The sequence below is a fragment of the Pavona decussata genome, unplaced genomic scaffold (genome assembly GCF_977016875.1).
Source record: "Pavona decussata unplaced genomic scaffold, jaPavDecu1.1 SCAFFOLD_98, whole genome shotgun sequence".
Taxonomy (NCBI): domain Eukaryota; kingdom Metazoa; phylum Cnidaria; class Anthozoa; order Scleractinia; family Agariciidae; genus Pavona; species Pavona decussata.
Genome location: NW_028145514.1, coordinates 493,188 through 517,500, shown reverse-complemented (window position 1 = coordinate 517,500; position 24,313 = coordinate 493,188). Strand labels below are relative to the sequence as shown.

The following is a 24,313-nucleotide window of genomic DNA, read 5'->3' as shown; positions in this document are numbered from 1 at the left end:
CTTCGCAAAGCAGTTATCTTAAACTATCAGGACTTCTGGAGTTTTTATTTATTTTTGAGGCAGGAGGGTTCTTACAGGTGTAATGGCAAATAGACTTGCACTTCTTGTCAATTTGTTTTGTTTTCACTGGGTTTCAGTCTCCTCAGGGGAAGTAACGATCTTCAGAGAACAAGGGTTCCAGTATTTTGGTTACCACTTCTAATTACAGCCTTGGGTGGTGTTAAGGTCATCAGCATCATTCACGTTTGCCAGTGACTCTGTGTTTTGACCTTCTATTTTGTTCAAGGAAATGAGTTTAGGATACCCAAATCTTCTGTCCAGTGTACGTTCTGAAAATAATAATTGAATGTCTTCATTGAAGGTGTTTTACCATGCCCTCCTGTCTTCATTTGCAATAGGGTATGTCACACTGAGCCATCAAACATGTCTGTTTATCACAAGCCTGTCATCATAATTTAAATTATTGCCTGTGAGGTGACCTTACAGTAGTACATTTGTTAATCTTTAATCATAGAAGCAAATAAAAGCTAACTAGTGGGTAGCATTTAATGAAAGATTCCCATTCAAAGTCCTTCATGAACAATGGATTGTCTTACAGGTCGTTTAACATGGCTTGTGTACATCATTGGTTCCGTTATTGGGGGTCGAGTATCCTATTCAACTATAGATGAGTATGATGCACTGGATGGTGAGCTTGTCTGTAGGTGGGTGTACTGTCATTGTTTGTTTATTTTTGTGGTCTCCTTTAACTCTGTTAATCTGATCAATTGGCTTCCCTCATGAAACTGGTGGTGATGGTGGACAGGGGAGGGGGAGGTGGTCCAATGTAGAGAGTACCCCTTTCGTGTTTCACCCAAAAGGGTTAAAATTAATTTCACGTCATTGATTTATTGTCAACACTATTTATGGAGTTAGCATTTGGCCATAATTACTTTGGTTTTAGGCCAATTTCTAATTCGCCTCCTTGGACATGTCAACATACTTTTATAGGCACCCTAAACAGTGCATTAATTTCATTTTGTTCTCTGCAGGGTTTTGCAGCTGATGAATCTTACAGATTCTCAACTGTCACAGCGAGGGAGTGAGAAGTTAGAACTTGCCATTTTGAGTTTCTTTGAGCAGTTTCGCAAGATGTATGTTGGAGACCAGGCACAAAAAACATCCAAGGTGGGATGCACTAGTAATAACTCCTTATTTTTTCTTTTTTGCACTCGCAATTACAAAACAAGATGGCAGCAGTTTGATCGAAGCGTACAAGTCTTGAAAACCCCACGAATGTTGCAGGACTGTGAACAGTTTACATGTACTTCTGTGAGCATGTCTCTACTTTCATTGCCTAATTCAATTTTTTGTCAGCAGGTTTGACTATCTGAACTTGGCAAATCGAGAATGTGAGCCTAGTTTGTACCTGTCGTATTCTGAGAACGTGTGAATGAAAATTTGACCGAAAAGAAAACTCTATTTTTTTTGTTCAAAGGCATTTTATCGTTATTGTGTGCGTCTTTAAAATGCCTAGGAAATGCAATTCTCTCATGCTTTTCATTTGAACAGGTTTATAGACGACTTTCTGAGAGGCTTGGACTTCATGACGAATCTAACGTGTTAAGTGTTTTCATGAGCAAGATGTAAGTCATAGTTGACTAGAGGCTAATTTATACGTACCGATTAATCGAGCCAATTTGGCCAATTTCACAAAGAAAATAAATAAATCTGTACCAGGGCTACAAATGATTATGATAGACAGAAACAGAAATCGGCCGATAAATCTTGTTTGTTTCCAAAGTGTGTAGGCTGTCCAGTAGGGTTGAAATGGAAACAGCTGTATTCGACCCTGAAGTGAAAAGAAACATTGTTTAAAGGGCAATTTTCCTGGAGATTTCACCTTTTTTTGTGAAATGGTTCAGTAATACCTAAGCTTAGTTGCAAAATAGTTCTAGAAAATGGAGAGAAAGAAATCAATTGAATTCTTGAAAGAAACAACTCATAATTTGTTCCAGCGCATTTTAAGACGAAAATACGGGAACTTGAGCCTAACCTTTGCCAACCTAACCATACCGACCCAGTCCATCTATGGCCAGAGACAGCCAGGACTGTTTCAGTACACTTGGGTGCGGTAATTTATAGCAAAACGGGACAGTTATATTTAGGTTTCTGTTATTGCAAATACACTTTGGGGTTTTTGAAATGACACCAGATCTCTGTGATACTTCCCCATTAAACAAACCCCAAGATTTTTTTTTCCGGTGGAAGACAGTTTTTTTGTTGGTTTTTAGTTTGCCTTATTGTTGATCTCTCTTTTGGTTGCTGTTAACAGAATCACAAACATGAAGTTCTGGGGAAGCTGTGAAGCCATCATCTCTAAAACCTTACAACTTCTCAGTGATCTGTCTGTTGGATATCCTTTTATTTGTTATATTCTGGTAGGAGTTTTCAGTCCTGCTTAAGTCTTGAGGACAATTGAGCAGAAGGTGCAACTATTGGGATTTGTTTTGGCTTAGTAAAGTGTTTATGGAAAAGTGAACTGACAAAAAGACCCTTGTTGTATACAGGCCATTAAAAGGAAAACAAGTCATCTGCTACTGCACATGCTTCAACCTTCCTTTTCCCTTTTCACTTTCTAACTTTTTCACTTTTTTATTCTAATCTAATGATTATTTTCGTATATTAGAAATATTTATTTATTAAGATGGATAGTCTAGCCGATGACAGACTTATAAAATTATTTTTTAACATTAGAATTATCCAAGGTGGTCCGTTACATAAGCCTTAATGGCTTCCTCGGGCTACCTTGCCTCGTTAATGTTTAATTTGTTTATGTTGTATTTGTGTGTGTGAGGCAATCAGTAAATTGTACACTGATTTTATGTTGAGTACACTGATTCACATTTCTGTGCAGTTAATGTTCAGTCAGTATTATTGGCAATGTTATGTGGTGAGTAGGATCATGATCTAGTGGTCAGTCCTCCCAGTGTGTTATGGCTTTTCCTTAATGCAGCTCAATTATAGCAGTGCTCGTAAACTAGTCAAGCTGGACGCGGTACAGTTTGTACTTAACAATCACACGGTATGTTTAGATGCACATTTACATAATTATGTACGTTTATGACTGATTATCTTGTGCGCCTTTCACATGTAGACCAAAAGAGTATGCTTCAACGTAAATGGGAAATTAATTAACTGGCAAATTAATTAAGATCACAAGAATTTACAATTTAGTTTGGGCTAAGACATTAACGATTTTGCGAAGTCTTCGAATAGTAGATAGTATCCCTTGGAATTCACGTGATTTATTTCATCTTACGTTGTCAAATGAAAACTGGTCTGTTTCACTTGGCAAACACGACGTTCATCTTACACAAGCTTGTTTTTCTTTGTTTCTAGAGTGAACATTTCCCATTCCTTGGAACGCATACTACCCGAACGTACAAAGACATGCGCAGTAGAACCACATTTTACATTGCCCTCGGCAGACTGCTGATGGTAGACTTAGGAGAGGATGAGGAAAAGTTCGAAACTTTTATGGCTCCGATCACAAGTAAGTTCTCTTTCCCTGCTTTCTCATTCTGTACTCGTTTTGTTGACGTGTTTGGGGATTATTAAGTTCTTTTGGTACATTGTTGACGGATAGACTAGGAAGGTCCGTTACTTCTTTCTGGGATAAGCTGAATAAGATATTTGCAACGTCACTGGCATTCGGCCAGGAACGTTTCCTCCGGCGCTCGGAGCCTAACGAGGACTTGACTTATCGAGGTAAGTGAAAAGACAAGCCTACTTTAAGGGTTTTCAAAGAGAAAATATAATTTCCAAAAGATCTAGGGGGTGTGCACGGTTTACAGCCCCTAGATCGTTTGGAAATAATATTTTTTTGTTCAGTGGAGGAAACACACGGCGCGCGCGAAAATCGACTCCCACGCGCGGGATATCAGAAGGCGATTTCGCGCGTGCTCGCGTGTTTGGGCTGCTAACACCATCCTTTAGAGAAATACAAAACTAATCGTATGCTACTGGAGAGATCATACTCGTTTTGCTTGCGTTCTTCTCTACGTTTTTGGCTTCAAACGTTTTTGTATTTTCCCCAGGCTTTGTACAGGCATCATTAAATTTCGCAAAAAGTCTGATGTTACTCTCAAAACTTTAACCGGCCAATTTACACGAGTGCTGACGTTTCGAGCGTCAGCTCTTTATCGTCGATTCGTTCTGACGAAGGGCTCAGCACTCGAATCTCTTTACGGTGGCCAAATTACCTTATCAATTCTGTTGATAAAACCAAACATTGGTTAGAGGATTGTTGGGTTGTGTTTCAGGCACCATGGATTCAGTAGCAAGTCGGTTGGTGGCTGTTGGCAATAATGCTTTCCAACAAGAGGAAACCAAGGTATTAGTTATTTTGATTTAAAACGGACGCTTCAGATATCATTTGCCCAGAATTGCGCGCTCACATGGACACAAGTAATATTCCGTCAAGTATGAAATTATAAGAAAATTTAAGTAAGGTAATTCTATCCAATATTTAGAGTTACGTTCATATCTGGGCAAACGTGAGTGCCTTTGAACTGTGTGAACAAGAAATCTAATTTGTGTTGGTGTTGTAACAAGGAGTGATTAATGCTTGCATGAACTGCTGTACGGAACTTAACATGTAAATTCTCTCTCTTTATTGCCCTTTTTGATGCTTGCAACATCACCGTTCCAAGCAGCATCATTACGATCGTTGTAAATGACTTATTTTGGCCTCCCTGTGGCTCTGTTGCTAAAGCATCTGCAGCAGCTAGCAACTTCATGGAAGGTAGCCGGCTGAAAATGAATCAACAACAACAGAACAGGAGAGTTTTCTTTGTTAATGTCCGGCTACTTTCCTCGTGATGCCAGTTTTTGGAAAACTCAGTGACAGCCCTACAAACTGATTGATTTTTAATTACTTCCACAAACTAAGCTTAAAGCTCGCTCTTTATCGCTGTTTAATGTTTTTTTTTTTTGTACCGATTTATGTTTTAGCGTACCCTTGTTGGCCTGTGTCGGGATATACGAGGACTTGCCTTCGCTTTCAGTAAATCCAGCTACATGATGCTGTTTGACTGGATGTATCCTTTATGTATTTATATGAACTGTTAAGAAAGACGTTCAGTTGTGTCCTTGATCTTGAATCCTAAACATCATTCACGTATCAAAAAGTTTTGTCTAAGAGGCATCCAAAATGTTGTCTCTTTGATGATACTTGTTTCGTCTATAACTTTTCAAACTCTCTTTTAAGGAACCTCTTTGTTTGCAAATATGATGATTTGTATGAAAAACGATTTTAAAAACAAGCAAACAAACAAAAAAACGAACATAAAAATTAATGTTATTATGGTCAGGCGTTTCGTTGAGGCTTTGGACAAGACATTAAGTGTACGGCTAATTCTTATTTTGTCGGTCTAGTGCGATTTCCTTACTAAAGTAATCCAAAAGAGGACTGTTGTTTATGACACTGACTGACATTTTGACAACTCTCCGTCATCCTAGTTGAGTTTGGGTTTTTTTTTCCACGTCCGATTCTGACAGTTAGTGATAAGAAGGCATGGAAAAAAGGCCCTTTGCTAGATTCCACTTCCAGCAGTCCCTCTTAGGATAACTCGCACGCAGACATACTACTGAAACTCCTGGGTTCAAATAATAGAGGTTCATGTAATGAGTAAATTCTTTAACCATCCAAAGCTATCCCACGTACACCTCAGTGCTTTTGAGGGCGATAGAGTGGTGGTACCATGATCCTAATGTGTCCACACCAGTTTTAAAACTCATGGCTGAACTGGTTCAGAATCGATCACAGAGGCTACACTTTGATGTTTCCTCACCGAATGGAATCCTTCTCTTCAGGGTCACCAGCGAAATGATCGTAGCTTATGGTATGGCTGATATTAGAAACGAATCGTCAAGCGTGTTTATTGCTAGTGTAGCGATGTTAATGCCGTTTGATTTATTGTACGGGTTTGCAATAATAAACCCCGGTTTGAGGTAGAGGTTTCAGCATCCGACCGGTGTGCGGAAGAGCCTGGGTTTGATTCCCGTAGGTGGACTGAGTTTTTCCTTGCAGTGCTATGACACACTGAATTCATTTGGTTTAGGTGTAGGTAATTTTTGCATGGAAAGTAGTGTACCTTACCGAACATTTAGTCGCTGTTCATCGCACTGGTTATCGATAGTATATGCCTTGTTTGAAAGCTTTGTTGTTCTTAAGTTTTGGTCGCAAGGCACTGAAAATCCGCGAAAACTTTCCCAGCCAAATTTGTGTGGTTTTTCTTGAAATCTAGGACCAACGACAATTATAGTCACTTCTTTGTAGTTTTTTAACAGAAAAGTGTTCTTAATACTAATTGCACAAACATGGTTTTATTGCAGGTTCTCGAATTCTTACGTTAACAGATACTCCTGAAGATCAAGTGTACCAACTGAAGTATCCTTTAACTGGATAGTTGAACATGCTTAAAGTGAATTGCTGTTGAAGCGCCGCTCCCTTGAGCTGACACATCCAGTGAAAGCTTTCTACCTTTGTTCCTTTACACATCGCTAAGAGTTATCAAAGAATCATTTACTAGAAAACCTGAGAAACGAGCGGCACCACTGGAAAGTACAACTCGTCCACAGACTCAAAAGTTAGGATAATAAACAATACCATACCGCAGGAAAGGAAAGTTAACTAGTCGATAAAAAGTACAAATGTAAGGTTATCTTTATCTCGCCTCTTTTACTGAAGGAAAGTTGACTGGTCAATGGTTTTCATGTTAAGGAGTACATTTTTTAAGACTTCGTCGCTGAGACAAAAGCCAGATTTAAGTCACGCCACATTTCAAACAGTATCACAGGAAAATTCTGGTCAGCAGCCTTCATTTTAATCGTGTCACTCTTTTAGACATTTAGCCAGAGACTTAAAAGTAAAAAGACGCATTATGAACGGTTTTGCAAAAATGTGCATGGCACAGATTTGTAGGAAACCTTCACTCTTGAAATAAGTTAACGTTAAATTGTTGAAAATACAATCTAATTTCGTTGGAAAAAATGGAAATAATATTTCCGTGTCGAACAAAACAGGATTTTGCTATTGCCTATTTTCGCTTTCAAACTTCTCGAGCGCCGCCATTTTGGATTTCATGACGTCTACAGTTGATTCTGTTTCCGGGCAATAGCGGCAACCGTATGACGTCATAAAATCCAAAATGGCGGCGCCCGCGAAATTTAAAAGCGAAAATAGGTGATGATAATATCCAATTTTTAGTACACTTGAATGATATTTCCACTTTTCATAATAAAATTTAGACAGTATTTCCAACAATTTAACGTCAATTTGTTGTCAGAGTGGAGGTTCCCTTTTAAAGAAATATACCAGACATGAAAAGGACTGACAGCCGACGTGAGTACATTGTTTGATATCTCCTTAACCTGCCACCAGACTCAAGGGCATCTCAATTTGTTTCTCCATGTTGAAGGCCGCATTATGCGGTGGTTACGTTAACTTTGGTGTGTTTAGTTTGTACGGCGATGATGCTTTAGAGAAAGCGTTGAAAACGTTTGTCGAACTTCTGTCGTCTATTCCTCACAGCCATTTATTGGTAGGTTGTCTTTTTACTCCTTCTCGTATTTTAAAATCGCGTGTATGATTCGGGCAGAATTTCACTCTGTTTATTTTGGTTTGCTCCTTTGGGGAGCAGGGTTGGATCAGTGGTTTCAGAACTCGCCTACGACCAATGTGTATGGGTTTGTATTTCTAGCAAATGAGCAGTTACCGATCCCCTGGAATTTTTAATGTGCTGTATTTTCGTGTTCAAACTTGGAAGTTATCAGTACTGAATAATCAAGAGAACATGAAAGGGTCGTAGTCCTAGCTCTGCGGTTTATCTCTCTGTAAAGTTTCCTCAAATCCCATGTTTTTTTTACCTACTCTTAATTTAGACTTTCAATCTAGACGTTCGTCAGTCGTAAGACTGTTTAGCGACACGCTCGTTAACAAACCTCGGGGAGCCAGAGGTAGCATGAACATTTTAGGGCACTTTTATTTTGCAGATAGGCGATTTTTCGTATTTCACCGGAAGCCTTTCTGGGTGAAATTTGTGCTTCACATTTGATGCCATAGTGCAGATTTTATTCTCCAATATATTTTTATCTGCATGAATCTCGCAATGCCACACTCATTCCGCAGTTGAATGAACTAATCAGATTGAGTCGCTTTGTTATTGGCTGTGAAATCTCGAAAATAAGTGATTCGTTCATTTGTTGTTATTTTCAATCCGTTCGTTGTAGGTGTTATTTTTGTGAATCTTTTTACTCGGATAATCAGTTGTTTATTTAGACTATCAATCTGTGTTTGTTTGTTCACAGGAATACCCAAAACTGAGTCAGTCATATTACGCGTTGCTGGAGATCCTAGCTCAGGATCACATGAATTTTCTAAGTAGTCTTGAACCTCAAGTAAGTACACAAATAAGAACAAATCATTTTTCATTTTTGGTGATTGTTTACTGATCGGTCTCCAGTCTTGGTTGTTATTTCATAATTTTGCGCATTCTTTTGTCTTTTCAGGTATTTATGTATATATTATCCTCCATATTGGAGGGCCTCACAGCTTTAGGTAAGAACTCTTCCTAACAATAGTCGACAGTGAACTCTTATCCACGTACAAGTTGGAGTAAAAACTTAAATACACTCTGTTAGGTATTAGAAAGCCCCTGGATACAAGAGCTCGCTACCTTTAAATAATTACCTAGTACCAGGCTATCAGTGATGGCCACGCGGGTACCAGATTGGTTGTTGGCGACAACCAAAACAAAGAAAGTCGCCTTTTCAGGTCTAAAACACAATGTAGTAAAATCGAGTAAACTATTCTACTTGCATTTGTTTACCAGCGGGCCATGCTGCGACAACAAATGGCTGTTTTTCCGTCCATAAAGCGTCCTTGTGTTTGTGTAACAGAAGTTAATCGGTGGTAGGTATAAAAGTAAGCAAATGTTTGGTTTTGTCAACAGAGTTGGTAAAGTTATTTGGCCACCGCGAAGAGATTCGAGTGCTGACAGTTCGAACGTTAGCCCTTTGTCAGGATTCGCTTTGATGAAAGGCTAGCTCTCAAAGCATTTTCTCTGGATAAAACCAAACATTTGCTTACTTTTATATCCCCCCGACCCACCCCCGGTTAATTTCTTCAACCCAAACACGAGGAAAAAACATTCCTTTCCGCTCCCCCATCGACATAGTGCCACAGTTTCTTTAGGAATTACATTAATTTCTATAGTAAATGTAAGAAATAAATGCATATTAAAAGCAATAAGAAAATGCAGTTAAGAAAAATATGTTAAATTAACTTACATGCAGAGTTAATTCTCTGATGCATCATTTGTGTCATTAGTGCTAGCGGCAGAATAATCATTGTACCCTTCACATTCACATTGCCTCAGTTATCGGAGGTTGCGGGTGGTCAGATATTTTTTCTTTGCCTTGTGTGATCCCCCATTTCATTACAGGGACTAATGCTCAGTAAGAAATTCATGGATTCACTTTATAATGTTTAAAACACGAGCAGCAGTGTTTTATCGGTATTTAAAACCACGAGGCGCAGCCGAGTGGTTTTAGACCCGATAAAACACGTGCTGCGAGTTTTTTGAACGGCTTCAAAAACATTACTGGAAAAGCGTGTGTCAAGAGAGTTCATAACAATGCTGCTTTTGTGAACCGCATACTAATAAGGAGGAGGTTTTATCGGGTTTTAAAACCACTACACATGTTTTATCGACCATTTGATAGGTCAATGGGCTTATGAATTATTAATGACTTTTGAAAGCGCATTAACATACACCACAGGGTTAATTATTTGATCCATCGCTTAGCAGTATGAGCTGACTGTTTTATATATTTCTGTAGATATTATGGTATGCACAGGATGTTGTGGCACACTAGACTTTATAGTGACGCATTTGTTTAAAACGCTCTCTAAGAGAAGGAAGAAGAATCCTACAGGAATGGAACAACCACCGCCATGCTTAAGAATTCTGGAATCGCACCCAGAAATGATTCAACAGGTACGTGGTAGGCGTTCAAGCTACACTGTGTAGGTGCCTTAACACGGCAAAAATAAGTTGGCATTGTACTTTTACAAGAAAAACCTCCAAAACGTCCGGATTTGGCTTAAAACTGAATTTGATGATAGTTCTTTGCCCCTCTCTCTGGCGTTTGAACTAAACAGCACGAGCACAGTAAACCTTCACACGTCGCGAGAGTGCCAACCACAAAACGTCTTCGAGAACGTTGGCGAGATTAGAGACTAGTTGTGATTGTCTCCAACACGTCTGCAAGGTGTTGTCACTACATTTAGCCTCTACCAGAATTTTCCAAGAACTTTCTGATGAGAACTAAATTTGAAACCTATCGACAGTGGTAGAGGTGTTTCCCTGGCACTGTATTTTCTCTGAGGACGTTGATTGGGTAATCATCGTTGTTTCTTCTGTCATAATTTTCGCTGACATAGCTAGCCATTGGAGCTGACGTTTTTTTACTCCCATTTCCTCCGAGCCGTTGGTATAGTGTACATCTCATCTTATGGCGTCTTTCTTTTTTCTCTTAACTTGCAGATGCTGTCGACAGTTTTGAACATTGTAATGTTTGAGGATTGTAAAAACCAGGTGAGCCACGAATTTAAACGGATTAAACTTATCGCCAAAAAATGAGCTTGGAAACTGGCGCGCTGTGCATGTAAGAATCCGCAAAGATTCGCAAACAACAGTTATCACTGGACGCTAAAATCAGCCTCGTGAAGTCACTTGAAATATTGGCAAATGGTATAACCTTATGACCGTATGACCTTATTGGCTTGCGTATCTCAAACGGGAGTGGGGCAAGAATGTATTGAAACGCTGGATGCCTACAGTGGCCGTAAAGAGTCTTGCAGTTTTCTCCTCCCTTTTTGTTTGCTTAAAGTCTTTGGAAGAAAAAATACAAAACAAAAACAACAACAACAACAACAACAAAAGGGTTTAAAAAAACAACGATAGAACAAAAACAAACAAACAAAAAAGACGGAAGTCAACACTCCACCAAAAGTGATCAACATGTCAAGGATTTCTCGTTATAGGAAATGAGCGGCTGTTTTAATGTTACATTATTGCGAATTTAGGGGAAACTGAAGGAAATTAACGCGCTCGAAATGCAAGGTGGCTTAAATGACAAAATAGCGGCAATTGGCAACGAAAAATACGGTTACTATTTTTTTTTTTTCAACCCTTTTGATTGATCGGACTTCGATCTTTTCCCAACGCTGATCTGGTTGAGTCAGATATACTGATTAGATTTTGATTGTTGAATGTCTTGATCAATTAGTGGAGGTGTGTGTTCTATAAGTATATTATATTACGTTCGCTCTTCATGCTATAACTCGTTTTGCAACATCTTTGGTTGACCTGATAACTAACTTTCATGGAGCAGAGCGACAGTGTGTACAAGTTTTGTTATTCTTAAAAATGCTGTGGTTACGCGTTACTGTACCAAAGCAAAAAGAGAGGAGTGCTATAACTATAATAACCTATCATTGTTTGTGTTTGATTCCCATGTTAGTGGTCGATGTCCAGACCTTTACTTGGCCTAATTCTTTTGAATGAAAAGGTGAGATGATGATTTAATAAACTTACAGCTGTAATTTACCTGAAATAGCACTTTTCCGACAAGTGTGTGATAAACTAGCATCCCATAGTAGTGGGAGTGTTAATCCTCGTAATTGCTTTATATAAATAAAATAAAGTAAATAAATCACTTGAATTAAGTGTCAGTGTATTTAGCGTAGAGCAGTAATTGGGGACGCTCTCCAGAACGAATTGGAATTTTTGAAATGTTTGTTTTGAGGACAGGGGAAAACAGGAGAACCCGGAGAAAAACCTCTCGGAACAAGGGCGAGAACCAACAACAAACTCAACCCACATGTAACGCCGAGTCCGGGAATCGAACCCGAGTCAAATTGGTGGGAGGTGATACTGGGATAAGGTCCGGCCGTGAGGGTCACTTAGGTTTGTATTGCCACTTAAAGGGGAAGTATCACGCGAATTTGATATCATTTCAAAACTCAAAAATGTTTGTCTGTTAACAGAAACAACAAAATAATTGTCTAGTTTTGTCATAAATTAAGACCCCAGTGCAATAAAACTGTCGATTAGTGCCTCTGGCCAGAGACAGAGTAGGTCGAAATGGATATAAATTTGAAAAATGTTAGGCTCACGTTTTTCAAGTTCTCGTATTTTTGTTTCCAAAATGCACTAGAGCAGATCAAGAGTTGTTCCTTTCAAGAATTGAGTTGATTTCTTTCCTCTCGTTCTTCTAGAATTATTTTGTAGCTAACTTAAGGTCTTATTTCACCATTTTTAATAAAAGAGGTCAAAAACCCCATGATACTTCCCCTTTAACCTATACCTTTTTGCTTCAACAAGTGTAAGTACGTATGTTCATTTCAGTATTTTCAAGAGCTACAGCGGAATGTCATCGCGATGCAGCCGGCGGAGAAACAAGAGGACATGGCGCAATGCTTCAGGAATCTTATGGAAGGAGTTGAGCCATCACTGATCACTAAGAACAGGGACAGGTAAGAACAGCTTGATGGTTAAAAGTGAAGTCAAACCGCGAGTCATCTACTGAGTTTCGCACCTGGAGTGTGTGAGTGAGATCCTGATGTGTTCACACATTAGGAGACAACAGACAGAGCTATCTTTAATAAAATTACTACAGAACATCCCATGTACCGTTTGTTACCCAGGGTTGAGAAATCCTTACCTCGTATCAGCTGAGAAACAACTTTGTCTATGACTTTCAATTCTACATCAGCCTTTGACAAGTGCCACAATGGCAATTTAGTCATCAGCTTTCTGGGATCCTTTGTGCACATTGTAAAAAATTAAATTAAACTAAAGAATATTACAAATGGTTAGAGCATGTCGAAAGTAACAAAAAAGTCGACTTTGAGACCCAGACGTTAAAGAGTAAGTTTCTATGAGGGTTTGAATATTTGAAAAAAAATTCAGCCCTTCTGTTTCGTTCAAAATAGCGTATACCATTTTAGAAGTACTCTCGTTAGAGGGCTTTAGGTCACTCTCTTCTTCTTTGGAATTGAGATATCTCACACTGCACCCCCAACTTATGTTCTGACATATTCGTCAGTATGGTATTCTCGCATAATGTGGAGGCGCGGTGGTGAGATGGTTAACGCCTCGGACTTCGAGGTTAGGTCTTTGTATTGCGGTGTTATTTCCCTAGACAAAAAACTGTGCTCCACACTGTCTCTCTTCACCCCGGGTGTGAAAATGGGTACCAGTGACATACAGCTGGGGGAACCCTGCTATAGACAAACATCGTATCCAGGGGGGAGTAGTAATGTTCCCAGTTGCTTCATGGTACAGAAACCGCCTTAGGCTCCGGCCTTAAAAGCCACTTACAAGCCACAAACCAGACTCGAGTGCGACTTTTATTTTCAAAGAATGATCACAGATCACCAGGCGTTTTATGTAACGCTTGTGATATGCAAGCAGCGCAATTTGTAACAAGCAGACTTTCATTCCTTGCAGATTTACCCAGAATTTGTCAATATTTAGACGAGAGGTAAACAACTCACTGAAGGCTTCGAGCAACGGAGGAGGCGTCATCAAACCGGATGGCGGAATAGATATGGTGGCGTGACACTTGTTGCAGTCGACCGACCGATCGGTAGATACAGGATTTGTCGCCTTCGTGATGAGTGAAGCAGGAGATCATATTCTTACTTCTCAGTGAAGACCAAGCTAGGAACGTAGAGTGGGTTGTCAATGCTTGTGCCGTTGACAAGTGGATTGAATAAGAGAGCACCGAAGAGTTTAACCCTCCGATAAACGCTTTCTTGTAACACCGAATCAGGGGTGTAATAGTAGGCGGAAGGTGGAAAAATGACCGCCCAAACACTTGACTTCCTTGATTTCTCTCTGTAATGTGTCCCAAAATTTCCGCTTGTGATCAACAAAATCTCACGTATTGGAAATTTAGCTGGAACCCTGCGAATGTTTCGATACAAGCAGTGGGTGTTCATATAGCATACAGGCGCGTTTTCGGGGACATATTTGCCATTGCCGTTTACTTAGGGGCCAAGTTTCGCGCGGCCAAAATCGACAGAAAAATGCTTCAATTCCAATTCCAATTCCAACGCACAGAAAATCCACGGAGAGGCCTGCTATGCAGTGTTTCCATTACCAAACAGCGTTCAACACCCAGGCTGCCACTGAAAGTAAGGAACTCTTTCACCATTTTGGAAGTGAAATAGACGTACATTTAACTGGTGATCTGATGTAGAAAATATCCCAGTAGAGCAGTTTTCATCCGCGTGTCATCACTGTAACCAATCACAAGTGACCTAATCAACGCAATGAACCAATCAGAACTGGAAGATAAGTAACCGCCAAGCGCGGGAAAACACATGCGAGCGAGTCACGATTGGTTTAATTTCACTTAAAATTCGTTCAGTTGATGAAAATGGCACGGGTTTACTTTAATCAGTCACAGCGTAGGAAAGAGAAATCAAAGATAAGTTTCCGCACTCGATTGAAAACTGCTCAAACAGCACTGCAAGTGTGTTGATTTCGTCAAGGTGTTACCATTCAACGTCTTGCCGCCCCTTTAAAAAGTCAAAAATATAAAATCCGAAGAACCTTAATCTTAAGAAGATGCCTAGTTTAGATTATAAGCAAAGTGAAAGCATAAAGTAGAAGAGAAACAATGCATGCACAGCTATAGTGCTTCACTATGAGTGTTAACAGTCTAATTAATCTACAAAGTAGATTCACAAAATCTCTCACAAACCTTTGGACAAGTAAGTGTCGGCTCCTGTCCGACAAAAAGAAGTATTTCTGTTACGTTCATACGCTCTGTTAGTCAGGATCAAATTAATGTCAATAAAAGAACAAATTAACTGTACCAACTACCCATGTGTTGGAGTGAATGATCTGCGCAAAGTGAGTACTCATTGAGAGAAAAATGTGGTTGGGGTTGGAGGGAGGGGTGGGGGGGGGGGGGGGTTGGAGTGAGAGGGAAGGAAGAGTTCGCTGTACAGCTCACTGTAAGCTGAGTGTGTTGAGCGCTTGCGTGGATATCTGGGCCGGGTTGTTCGAAAGCCGATTAACGCTAATCGACAATTAAAAGTTAACCGAGGTTTTCGTCCCGCTCATTTAAAGCGGTTTTTGAAAGCTAATTTTAAGCTCATGCTCAAGACAAGTCAAGTCAAAATTGAGGAACAAAAATCTTTGGTAGAACCTTTAAAGATTAGTCATTAAACTAGAGTCAAAGTTCACGTTAATCCAGGATTAGTTTAATCGAGCTTTGAACAACTGGGCCCTGAGTGTTAAAATTTGAACACAAGATTATCGCGTCGACTTCCGCAAGAATTTGCAATTGTGGACCCGAGTTACATCGCAAATAACGCACAAGAACTACAGCACTATAGACTTGGTAAGAAACTAATTGCAAATATTCACCGGAATTGTGGTGGATGTAGGTGGATATTCGCGGCGAGGTAAACATCTCTCACTGTTCACCGGCACTGAGGTGAATACTTGTTCTATACCTATACCCGTGGACCACCAGCCCAAGTTAGTCAACATTTCTGGCAAATTAGCGCAAACCTCACCCGCAAAATTTAGGACAGTGTCGGTAGCTAGTCGCGTTTGAAGAACACCATCTTAATTGCGTGTTGGTTCCTTTGTGTCCTTCATGTGGAAAATTTTAAAACTTTTGGTGTCGGGGCTGCCGATAAGCCCCCACCCCCCTTCCCCCTCCCAAGATTCTTGTTTTTTTGTTTGTTTGTTGTTGTTTTTTTTTTGTTATTTTTATTTTAGCAGGGGCGGAGAAACGCATTTGCCAAGGCTTTGACTGTTGTCACGCTGTCAAGTCATACGTAACATGTCGTCGACCGCGTTCCCTTATCGTTGATAACTACTAGTCACACTACTATACGTTGATGGAGCCGTCAATCAAAGCGCGAGTGAAACATTATCCACCGATTTGGTGTATACTAGCACACCGTGATAGCAGTAGACAGACCTAGTATACGGGGTATTCAGAACGCTTTGAACCTCATTATGAAAGCGAGGCTTCGTACATAGTTTTATGAAAATGAATTTTCATTCAAATGCAAGCAAAACTACCGGTGTTCACCCGAAAAGCTTTGCACTTAGCCTCGCTTTCGTAATGAGGCTCAAAGCAACTCGGAACTGGCCTTTTATTAACGAAAACGACGCTTCCATTGTTCGCGATAAACAATGTTAATGAAGCAAATTAAAGGTAAATTTTAATAAATGCTTCCTGGACGCCAAACACGAACGTCGTGTGTTAATTAAGAATTGTAGCTTTTAATTTAAATGAATGATTTATATTTCACAATTACTACACCTGAGCTTAACTTCTAGCTTTCCAAGAACGTGATTTATCTAAGGCATTCATAATATCAAGCGTAGGAAATAGTTTTTGTACAACATCAAGATCCCTCTGTAACGAAATACTTGGAAATATTAAAGTTCTATTAATAATTATTATAAGCGTGTTCCAGAAGTTGGAAGTTCAATTTGCTCCTCATCTACTGGGCCAGGAATGTCTTCTTGATATAGGCGTCCTTCAGCGCAAATAACAATTTTTTTACAATTGCACCAGATTATGACACCAAACAAAACTTCTTTGAGACCTAGAAAACGGTGTCAGTCGAATTGGACTCTATGTACAAGACAGTGTTTTGTCCCCCGTGATGCTGTCTGCATCGCGATCTGTTTCTCTTTTACTGTCGGTTGTCCTGCAAGTCGTTTACTGTAAAAGAAAGAAAACAAGACGATTTAAATACATTTAACATATGTTGAAGTCGTTATATTTGCATGATTCCTATTATTGAGTAAAATTAATTTCAAACAGACTTGAACATTAGAAAAAGGTAAGTAAGTAAGGCATCCCCGGTTTCCATAGGGGTCATTATTACTCCCCCTGGGTAAATAGTCACGGCCCCAGCATTTTCTTCCGTTTTCGCAACGGCCCTCCCGTACCCTATGGCATGGGATTTATCTTGTCTCTTTTGCTTCATTTTTTGTCAAAAAATCAAATCAAAACTCTGCTAATTTTACTTCTAGACTAAGAAAAGAGTTAGTCTTCTTGCAGACGTCTCCTTAGAGCACTTGACTGCCGAACAGGAGGTTTCTAGGTAGCCCTCCATTGTGTCATGTTGGTCTTTTTGGCTTTTCTAAGAACGCACGGAGGCAAAATCATGAGCTTCCTTATTAAGTCGTTTAGTGCAAATTGAACCGTTACAGATCTCAAACAATAATCGTTATAATACAGAATACGCTATCACACCTCACTGTCAGCAAGTCGCTGTGTTTCTAGTAGGCGTTAAATGAATCCTTGTAAACTTTAAGTCCATCTCCTAGAGACTCGTCGGGTGTTACTGATTGTTGTAGAAGTGACGCATCATCTGATCCGCCATCAACCATAAAATGGGCAACTGTGATTGGCTGAGTAGAAGGGTTACCTGGAACATATCCTTCCCTTTTGAGGTAGGTAAACATGAACAAAATTGGTCTGAGTGGAGGAACTATTTTCTAGCAATTGTACCTCAGACCTCGGTTGTTCAAAGAGCGGATATCTAGCCAATGAATAAATCTTTATCTAATGGATCAAATGTACCCCAACCAATACATTTTATCCGCTGGATAGCTACACTTATCCGCTGGATAAAGTTATCTCCTCTTTGAAAAACCGGTGTCAGGCCTGAATCACTAATAAAGGAATTGTCACCAAGGTACATTGAACATGGGTTGAACATGGCGTGTAGAAAACTTAGAAGTGATTGAAATGGAGAAACGATACTTATGATAATTAATCAATTGGTTGCGCGTGTAATTTGCATATGATCACATGCGCATTACGAATGAACTTGACATCACAACATACAACTATGAAAACCATACTTTAGAATCTATTTGAAAGCCATGTGTGAACCCAACCAATAAACAAACAAACCAAAAATCCAAAAAAATTATGTTATCTTCAAGGACAATGTGCGCGATCGTTGACTATCAGCTAACGGTAGTGACGCTTGACCCAATTAGATCATAGGATTCTTAACAGCGAATACAACTGCATAGCGTGCCATGGGAACTCATTAGCATATTATAGTAAACACCAATCAAAATTCTATTAATGTTACCTGAAATAGATATTGCTGAGATAAGCTTCTCTTCGTAAAGCTGTTTTAACCTGTAAGAAAACAGATTTGTGTCAATTGAGGGTGGTACAAAGATATTTGATAGGTATATTTGCGAGTGAATATTTTTGTGAACAACGACCGAAGGGTCCATTTGTTGAAATTCTAAAAGATTTTCCGCTCTTTCTCTTTGCTTTTCGATTCGTGCTATCACCTCGCACAAATTCATCCATGACTAGGTGTGAAAAAGGGATTGAGTGTTCAGTTTTTCTGTTATTTTTGTCTTAACCGCGACGTGAACGACCATTATTTGCACGTAATGACGCACTCAGAGCAAGATCACTGTCACATTCTTTGGCCAACGTGATTCATCTCTACTGGCCTATCACTCTAATCCAACTTTAATATCTAATACTATTTTTAGACCTTGGTGGTGTGCATTCATGTGGATATGGGTTTGTGTAGGGGGAAGATGTTGAAATATGCCGGACTGAGTGGTGTCCAATCACAGCTGTACTCACCGCAGTAGCAAGGTTACCCGAGAGGATCTGGTATGCAGGGGATGAATGATCTGTGAGTTCAGATTTCCATGGCTGCTTGAGTTTCATGGTAATTTCACCTGTTGAACATGACAAGTCATTCATTAGGAACGCAGTAACGTTCTGTAGAGTATATAGGTTTCATGTGAACCGGTAAAACTACATTAACAGTTACATTTGATTAAATTGCATTGCTTTTTTATTTGAAAACTTAAGACTTAAAGGCAAGTGGAGGAATCAGAACTTCGGAACGAGAAAAGGAAAAAAATCTGCGCGCCCTTCCACGAACGAAACAATATTCTTGCAAATTTGAGTTTGGATGATGTTCTTATCTGCAGGGACCAGAAGAAACACTGAGGCAGACTCAGGTTTTGTAGCAATTTTGAAGACGTCTGTATCGAGAATATTGAATGAATGAGAACGTTAATTTTAAAAGTGATGGTAAAAATATGTATAGTCAAAAACATGCATTTTCTACTCACCAGGGTAGGGCGCGTATGCCGTTCTCGGTGGATGAGGTGGCTGACAGGGGTTTTGGCAAGTTGGCATGACAGATGGGTCACAGCAGCCTGCCATTCCCATTGTCATGTCAGGCATGGGTGGGGGCGCAGCGCAAGGATTGGTACATGTAGGACCTGGCGGGCAACATGGCGCTGGCGGAGGGGGTGGGGGTGGGGGTGGAGCGAAGGATATAGGCGCAGCAGGGGGAGCGCAGGGATTGAAGCAGCTGGGTCCGGGTTGACAACAGTCCATCTGTTGGTTATCGGGCTGGTCCATTTGTGGGGCAGCCTGTTGGTCCGCTGGCGGAGCAGCTTGCTGGTCCATGGGTGGGGCCATTTGCTGATCCATTTGTGGGGCCATTTGCTGGTCCATTTGTGGGACCATTTGGGGGGCCATTTGTGGGGCCATTTGCGGGGCCATTTGCTGGTCCATGGGTGGGGCCATAAATTGCTGGTCCATTTGTGGTGCCTCGGGACCTGGCATATAATTTGCTACGGGCTGTTGTGGCTGCTCGGGTTCAGACTCCTGATCCTTTTGATCCGGTTGATCCTGTTGTTCAGGGAGGCGTTTGCTGGGATCTGGTGCCGCTGAAAATATTGAATAACGGAACGGTTAGATGTGAACTAACGGACACATCGGAATATGTAAAACGTCGGCAAGGGTTATCTCTTTAGAGAAAATTTTGTTCTTACCATGTGTCAGGGCAAATATCGTAAGGCACAACAAGAGTGTCACTCGTGTCATCTTGATCAGCGGTCCGCTGTTTGAAAGAGAAACCGAAAGGTTGTAGTCAGGGTCTGGTCAACTTAAAGAGCGCTAAATGCGTGTCTGCACTGCAAGATGCTGGGAATTAATATATATGAAAGCTAAGGGAGGTTATGTGTATGTAATTGGAACGGGATTTTTTTTAATTCTAGTTTATCTCGAAATAAATTGGGAACGAGGGAATACTAGCTCATTGTTTTAATTTTACCGATATTTCAAATATAATGATTCCCATCCCAAAATGACGGTCCCAATTAAACATTTAAAGATTAAACTAAATAGAAAATTGACACAGAAAATAGATACAGAAAAGAATGAGAATTTAAGAAGAATTTAAAAGCAGCTTATATTGGACTGGAGGTACTGATTATGCCAATTATATGAAATTTAAATTATGCTTTTAGATCATGTGACAATTGTAACGTATAATTCTGAAATCTTTTCTCACGCTCTTTAATGCTATGTCTTTAATGCTTTGGGTCTTTTTATCCTTAATTTTAAAATTTGTCGTCATTTGGTACCAATATAATGGTGTAAGCAAGGAATGAAGGGGACAAGAAATGAATCGTGTTTAAGGCGAGTAAATGAATTCTGACAACTCCGATGAAAATTCAAGAGTCAGTACTTATTTTCTAGAACAATAATCACGTGGAATCGTTTTGTAGATATTCTAGACATTCTAAAAATTTCACGGCAAAAATTCAACCCTAATACGTTCTTAAAATACAAAAGATAAAAGTTAGAACTTTTTAAAAACTGACAACGTTTCAACGTTACTTCACGCCACTATCAAGTCAAAAGTGGGAATGGCAAGTGGAAATATATAGATAATAAAACAAAAGCATTTTTTTTAACGCAAATTCAGCCAAGAAGGTAGAGAACGACACCCAACTCCACAGGATCCATCTGTGTACATAAAATTACCTTTTAAAGAACAGCGTTCAGCCAATCGCGTCCGCAAAGAAATACAATCACTAGGATCCAAGATTGATATCAATATACAACCTGCTTTTACAAGCAAGAAATTATCACAAATTCTGAGTGTCAAGGAAATGAAGTCTCCGATTGAAAACATACAGTGCGTTGTTTAGCTTTTTGAATGCGATTTGCGTGCTGAAATTATGTTGGGTGCACTGCCCGACACCTACATCAACGCATGAGTGAGCATCCAAACACGAAATATGGTTTGGACAAAAAGGAACCTATTGACGATCCTTTAAAAGTTAAAAAAAATGTACAGGCAAGTTTGACTGCTTGATTTACGAAATGCTCTTCATTAAGGATGTCAACCATTCTCTAAACACTGAAACTAATTCGATTCGCGTCAAACCTTTTTTCCTAACACTCTAGTTATTATATTTTTAATTTAGATCATTTCACCTTTGGAAATGATACCCATAGGGACATGAAAAAGATTTTATAATCTTTATATTTTTACTTGCCTTTCCTACTTTTCACTTGATAATAACGTGAAGTAACGTTGAAACGTCAGTTCTTATAACTTATACGTGTTAGCGTTGGATTTTGCCGTGAACTGCTATTCAAAATCTATTCTAAATTAGGATATTATTTAATTTCTATTCCAGAAAACTCTGCAATCGCAATAACTGTACACAGAAATAAATTAAACTTGTATGAATTTTAACTGACAATTTAACGGTGCAACCATTTACTGACAAGAAGATCAGGAATCAAAGATTTAAAACTTTTCTTTAGGATGACCCAAGTTCAGCATCTAACTTCTGTTTCCTATTTTTCTGAATTCGACGGTTAATGACCACTGGGAGAATGTCTTTTTCTATTACGAGTTTCCTAAATAAGCTAGATGATCATGTAATTTCCTCCCATTACCTGTCTGCCTACGAAATTTGACATAAATCTAGGTGAAGATGAGATCGTGATGGGAGAAGAAAGAAAGGTTTGATTGCATACGATATTCGAGACGCTAATACGGTTTATCCTTGTTTCTTCGCTTCATTACAGAAGAGTTTCATCTTTCATTATAATAACCGTATTAAAAGTACCGGAGGCCATTATTAGAACCGTCGGCAAAAAAATTGACCCATCACGGAGCTGGTGACTTCACCCAACTTTCATGACCAAAATAAATGGAACTTATGTCTGAACTTTTATTCTTGAAAACCTGTGATCAGGGTAAAACAACTTTAATTACTATAGTGCATTTTGCGTTGACTTTATTTTGAGCGCGAAACCCGGATACTTTACGGGTGATATTTTCTGTTTATGAGTGAAGTCACCAGTTGTAAGGGCACACATGTTTCACTGGTTTAAACATTTTGTACTACCCACCTTCGTTAAAAAATTGGTTGGCCTTCAGGGCTAGCTTTAACGTCTTCAAAGAAAAAAAAAATCAATCTGTTACTCAAACGAGACTAAACACACACTGCACTTATCTCAGAATGGCGGTATTCCGTTGAATGTTTGACCTCACAGTTTTGTTGACAAGTGAAGTCTAGGGTCGTCGCAGTTGCAACATCAATCAGCGGCTATTCCAATAAGAAGCGCTAGGCAAATTGGCGCGAAGAATCACCGTCAAGCACGAGCAAAAACCCGGCCTTTGTAAAACAGAATATTTACCTTCAATCCCTGAAGATTTAGACGAAAGATCACCCTAGTCAAACTACGATCTCCGAAGCGTTTATGAATTAAAAATTACCTAATTCCTAAAAGAGTACGTTAATCGCTGGTTTGGAACGCTGGGTAAGCTTGGCTACGTCAGTGTGTAAACACTGACATGACAGGTGGCAATCATTGTATATTACAAACACGCTTGTCACCGATCAGCCAATAAGAGCGCGTAAATCCATCGTTACATCATTGACAACAAGTCACCCGTGACAATTTCGCAGGTATCTCTTCTCTACTCTGCGACTTTCTCTAAAACTCGAGTTAAACGAACTCAATTTTTGTTTGTTTTTGTTTTTCATCTCATTTCGTTCAAGTACCCTTCCGCTTTTGATATTTCTAACCAGCAGGTTTTTCTCGACCAAGATACAAAGTTAGTTATTTTCTTCAATTTCCTGCAATTCACAATTCTTTCCTCATTTGTAAAAAATACTTTATTCCCATAAATATTTATGCAAGTTTTGCAAACAAGGACTGGTTGATAACACTTCGAAGCTTTTCCTAGCTGCAGTTTGGGTCGGGGTTCAACTGTGTTTTCCCAGATTTACAAGCCAAAGAAGCCGGGTGCATTTCTTTTGCCATATTGAAAGCAAAGCAAACATCGCAAAATAAGGCGCTTATACAAGAAATTTGATTTTGAAACACCACAAGGCAACAATAATCATTTTAAGATAACTCAGATATCGAACAACAGATATACATCAACTAAGTGAATATTATTGTGGCCTTTCAGATTTAAATTCCTTTTACTTTTTTGAAAGATAAATTGAAAGAAAATTTAAAAGCGAGATAAAGTGATGTCAGATTCTAAAAAAAAAAACGTTTTTCGTGCAATTTTACAGTATTTTCAAAATGGCGTTAACACAACCAGTCTTTGCAGGGGATGTCGAGGTAGGTTAGTGTAACTCTAACTAACGAGAAAAATGACAAAATAACCTAACAGGGAACGAATGTCCCTGATGTCCGGCCATTTCTCCGGTAAAATATTCACTTAAGCTTTTCTCACATTTCACAGACGTCAACCGTAATAAACAGTAATGTTTCTTCGGAATACTGCACTCCCTCCAGACCTTAACCTGGTCGTTCGTATCATGCAATAAATGTTGAAATTTTCCTTTGACTTAGTCGAAATGCATGTTTCCGCTGACGAAATTGATAAAATGCACGTTTTATTTCCACGTTCTTGCTCTTTCTTGCTCGTTCTTCTTTCCCATTCCCTCGTTTCTGCTCAATATTTGGATGACAAAGACTGGATACTAATTCCATAATGACTACTCAACTTGCGACATTCTTAACATATCTTGAAGAAAATTACAAAAAGCTCCCCCCCCCCCCCCCAAAAAAAAAAAAAAAAAAAAAAACCCACAGAGATATACTTCATAACCAGTTTACGGTCCATTTGCCCGGCTGAACCGCCAATTTTATCCCTGAACCAGAAATGTTTAAGCAATGGCTATTTACAATGAAGAGGGTTTTTTGCTGATAAGGACTGCGCATGCACACGTGGGTAATAACCTACAGTTGCCTCCATTCTCCATAGAGGATCGTGCCTTTGTTGTTTGCCGCAAAAATCCGTTGATCCGGGGCCCGGAGAAAGCAGATCCAGTGTCATTGGAATCCAACCTCGTTTCCAGGACGAGGTTGTGGTTCCAGTACTAAC

At 39.5% G+C, this 24,313-nt stretch overlaps 2 protein-coding genes across 3 annotated transcripts in view; one reads left to right on the top strand and one right to left on the bottom strand.

Moving 5' to 3' along the window:
• The window catches only part of LOC146472489 (exportin-7-like), a 32,221-nt gene extending 17,277 nt beyond the window's left edge, over positions 1–14,944 (top strand). The window contains exons 18-35 of the mRNA XM_085119257.1: positions 599–704; positions 1,032–1,167; positions 1,552–1,625; positions 2,315–2,390; positions 2,996–3,064; positions 3,382–3,535; positions 4,305–4,375; positions 4,996–5,081; positions 5,695–5,885; positions 6,379–6,433; positions 7,427–7,586; positions 8,353–8,442; positions 8,554–8,602; positions 9,886–10,043; positions 10,593–10,643; positions 11,572–11,619; positions 12,459–12,586; positions 13,563–14,944. Coding sequence (XP_084975383.1) covers positions 599–704; positions 1,032–1,167; positions 1,552–1,625; positions 2,315–2,390; positions 2,996–3,064; positions 3,382–3,535; positions 4,305–4,375; positions 4,996–5,081; positions 5,695–5,885; positions 6,379–6,433; positions 7,427–7,586; positions 8,353–8,442; positions 8,554–8,602; positions 9,886–10,043; positions 10,593–10,643; positions 11,572–11,619; positions 12,459–12,586; positions 13,563–13,674 — 1,814 coding nt within the window. The 3' untranslated portion in view covers positions 13,675–14,944. The remainder of the gene's footprint in view (positions 1–598; positions 705–1,031; positions 1,168–1,551; positions 1,626–2,314; positions 2,391–2,995; positions 3,065–3,381; positions 3,536–4,304; positions 4,376–4,995; positions 5,082–5,694; positions 5,886–6,378; positions 6,434–7,426; positions 7,587–8,352; positions 8,443–8,553; positions 8,603–9,885; positions 10,044–10,592; positions 10,644–11,571; positions 11,620–12,458; positions 12,587–13,562) is intronic.
• A 1,403-nt stretch (positions 14,945–16,347) lies between these two features.
• Positions 16,348–22,722, bottom strand: LOC146472488 (uncharacterized). 2 transcript variants are annotated; one of them, XM_085119256.1, is made up of 8 exons: positions 22,606–22,722; positions 22,318–22,360; positions 19,935–20,002; positions 19,224–19,829; positions 18,724–18,821; positions 18,206–18,255; positions 17,353–17,544; positions 16,348–16,801 (listed from the first exon to the last, which is right to left on the bottom strand). In XM_085119256.1, the coding sequence occupies exons 3-7, from the start codon at positions 19,984–19,986 to the stop codon at positions 17,379–17,381; spliced, it is 972 nt and encodes a 323-aa protein (XP_084975382.1). In that variant the 5' UTR covers positions 19,987–20,002; positions 22,318–22,360; positions 22,606–22,722; the 3' UTR covers positions 16,348–16,801; positions 17,353–17,378. The 2 variants fall into 2 exon arrangements, with proteins under 2 accessions (XP_084975382.1, XP_084975381.1); XM_085119255.1 differs by having other exon boundaries at positions 16,348–16,815; positions 22,606–22,721.
• Positions 22,723–24,313: the final 1,591 nt, after the last annotated feature.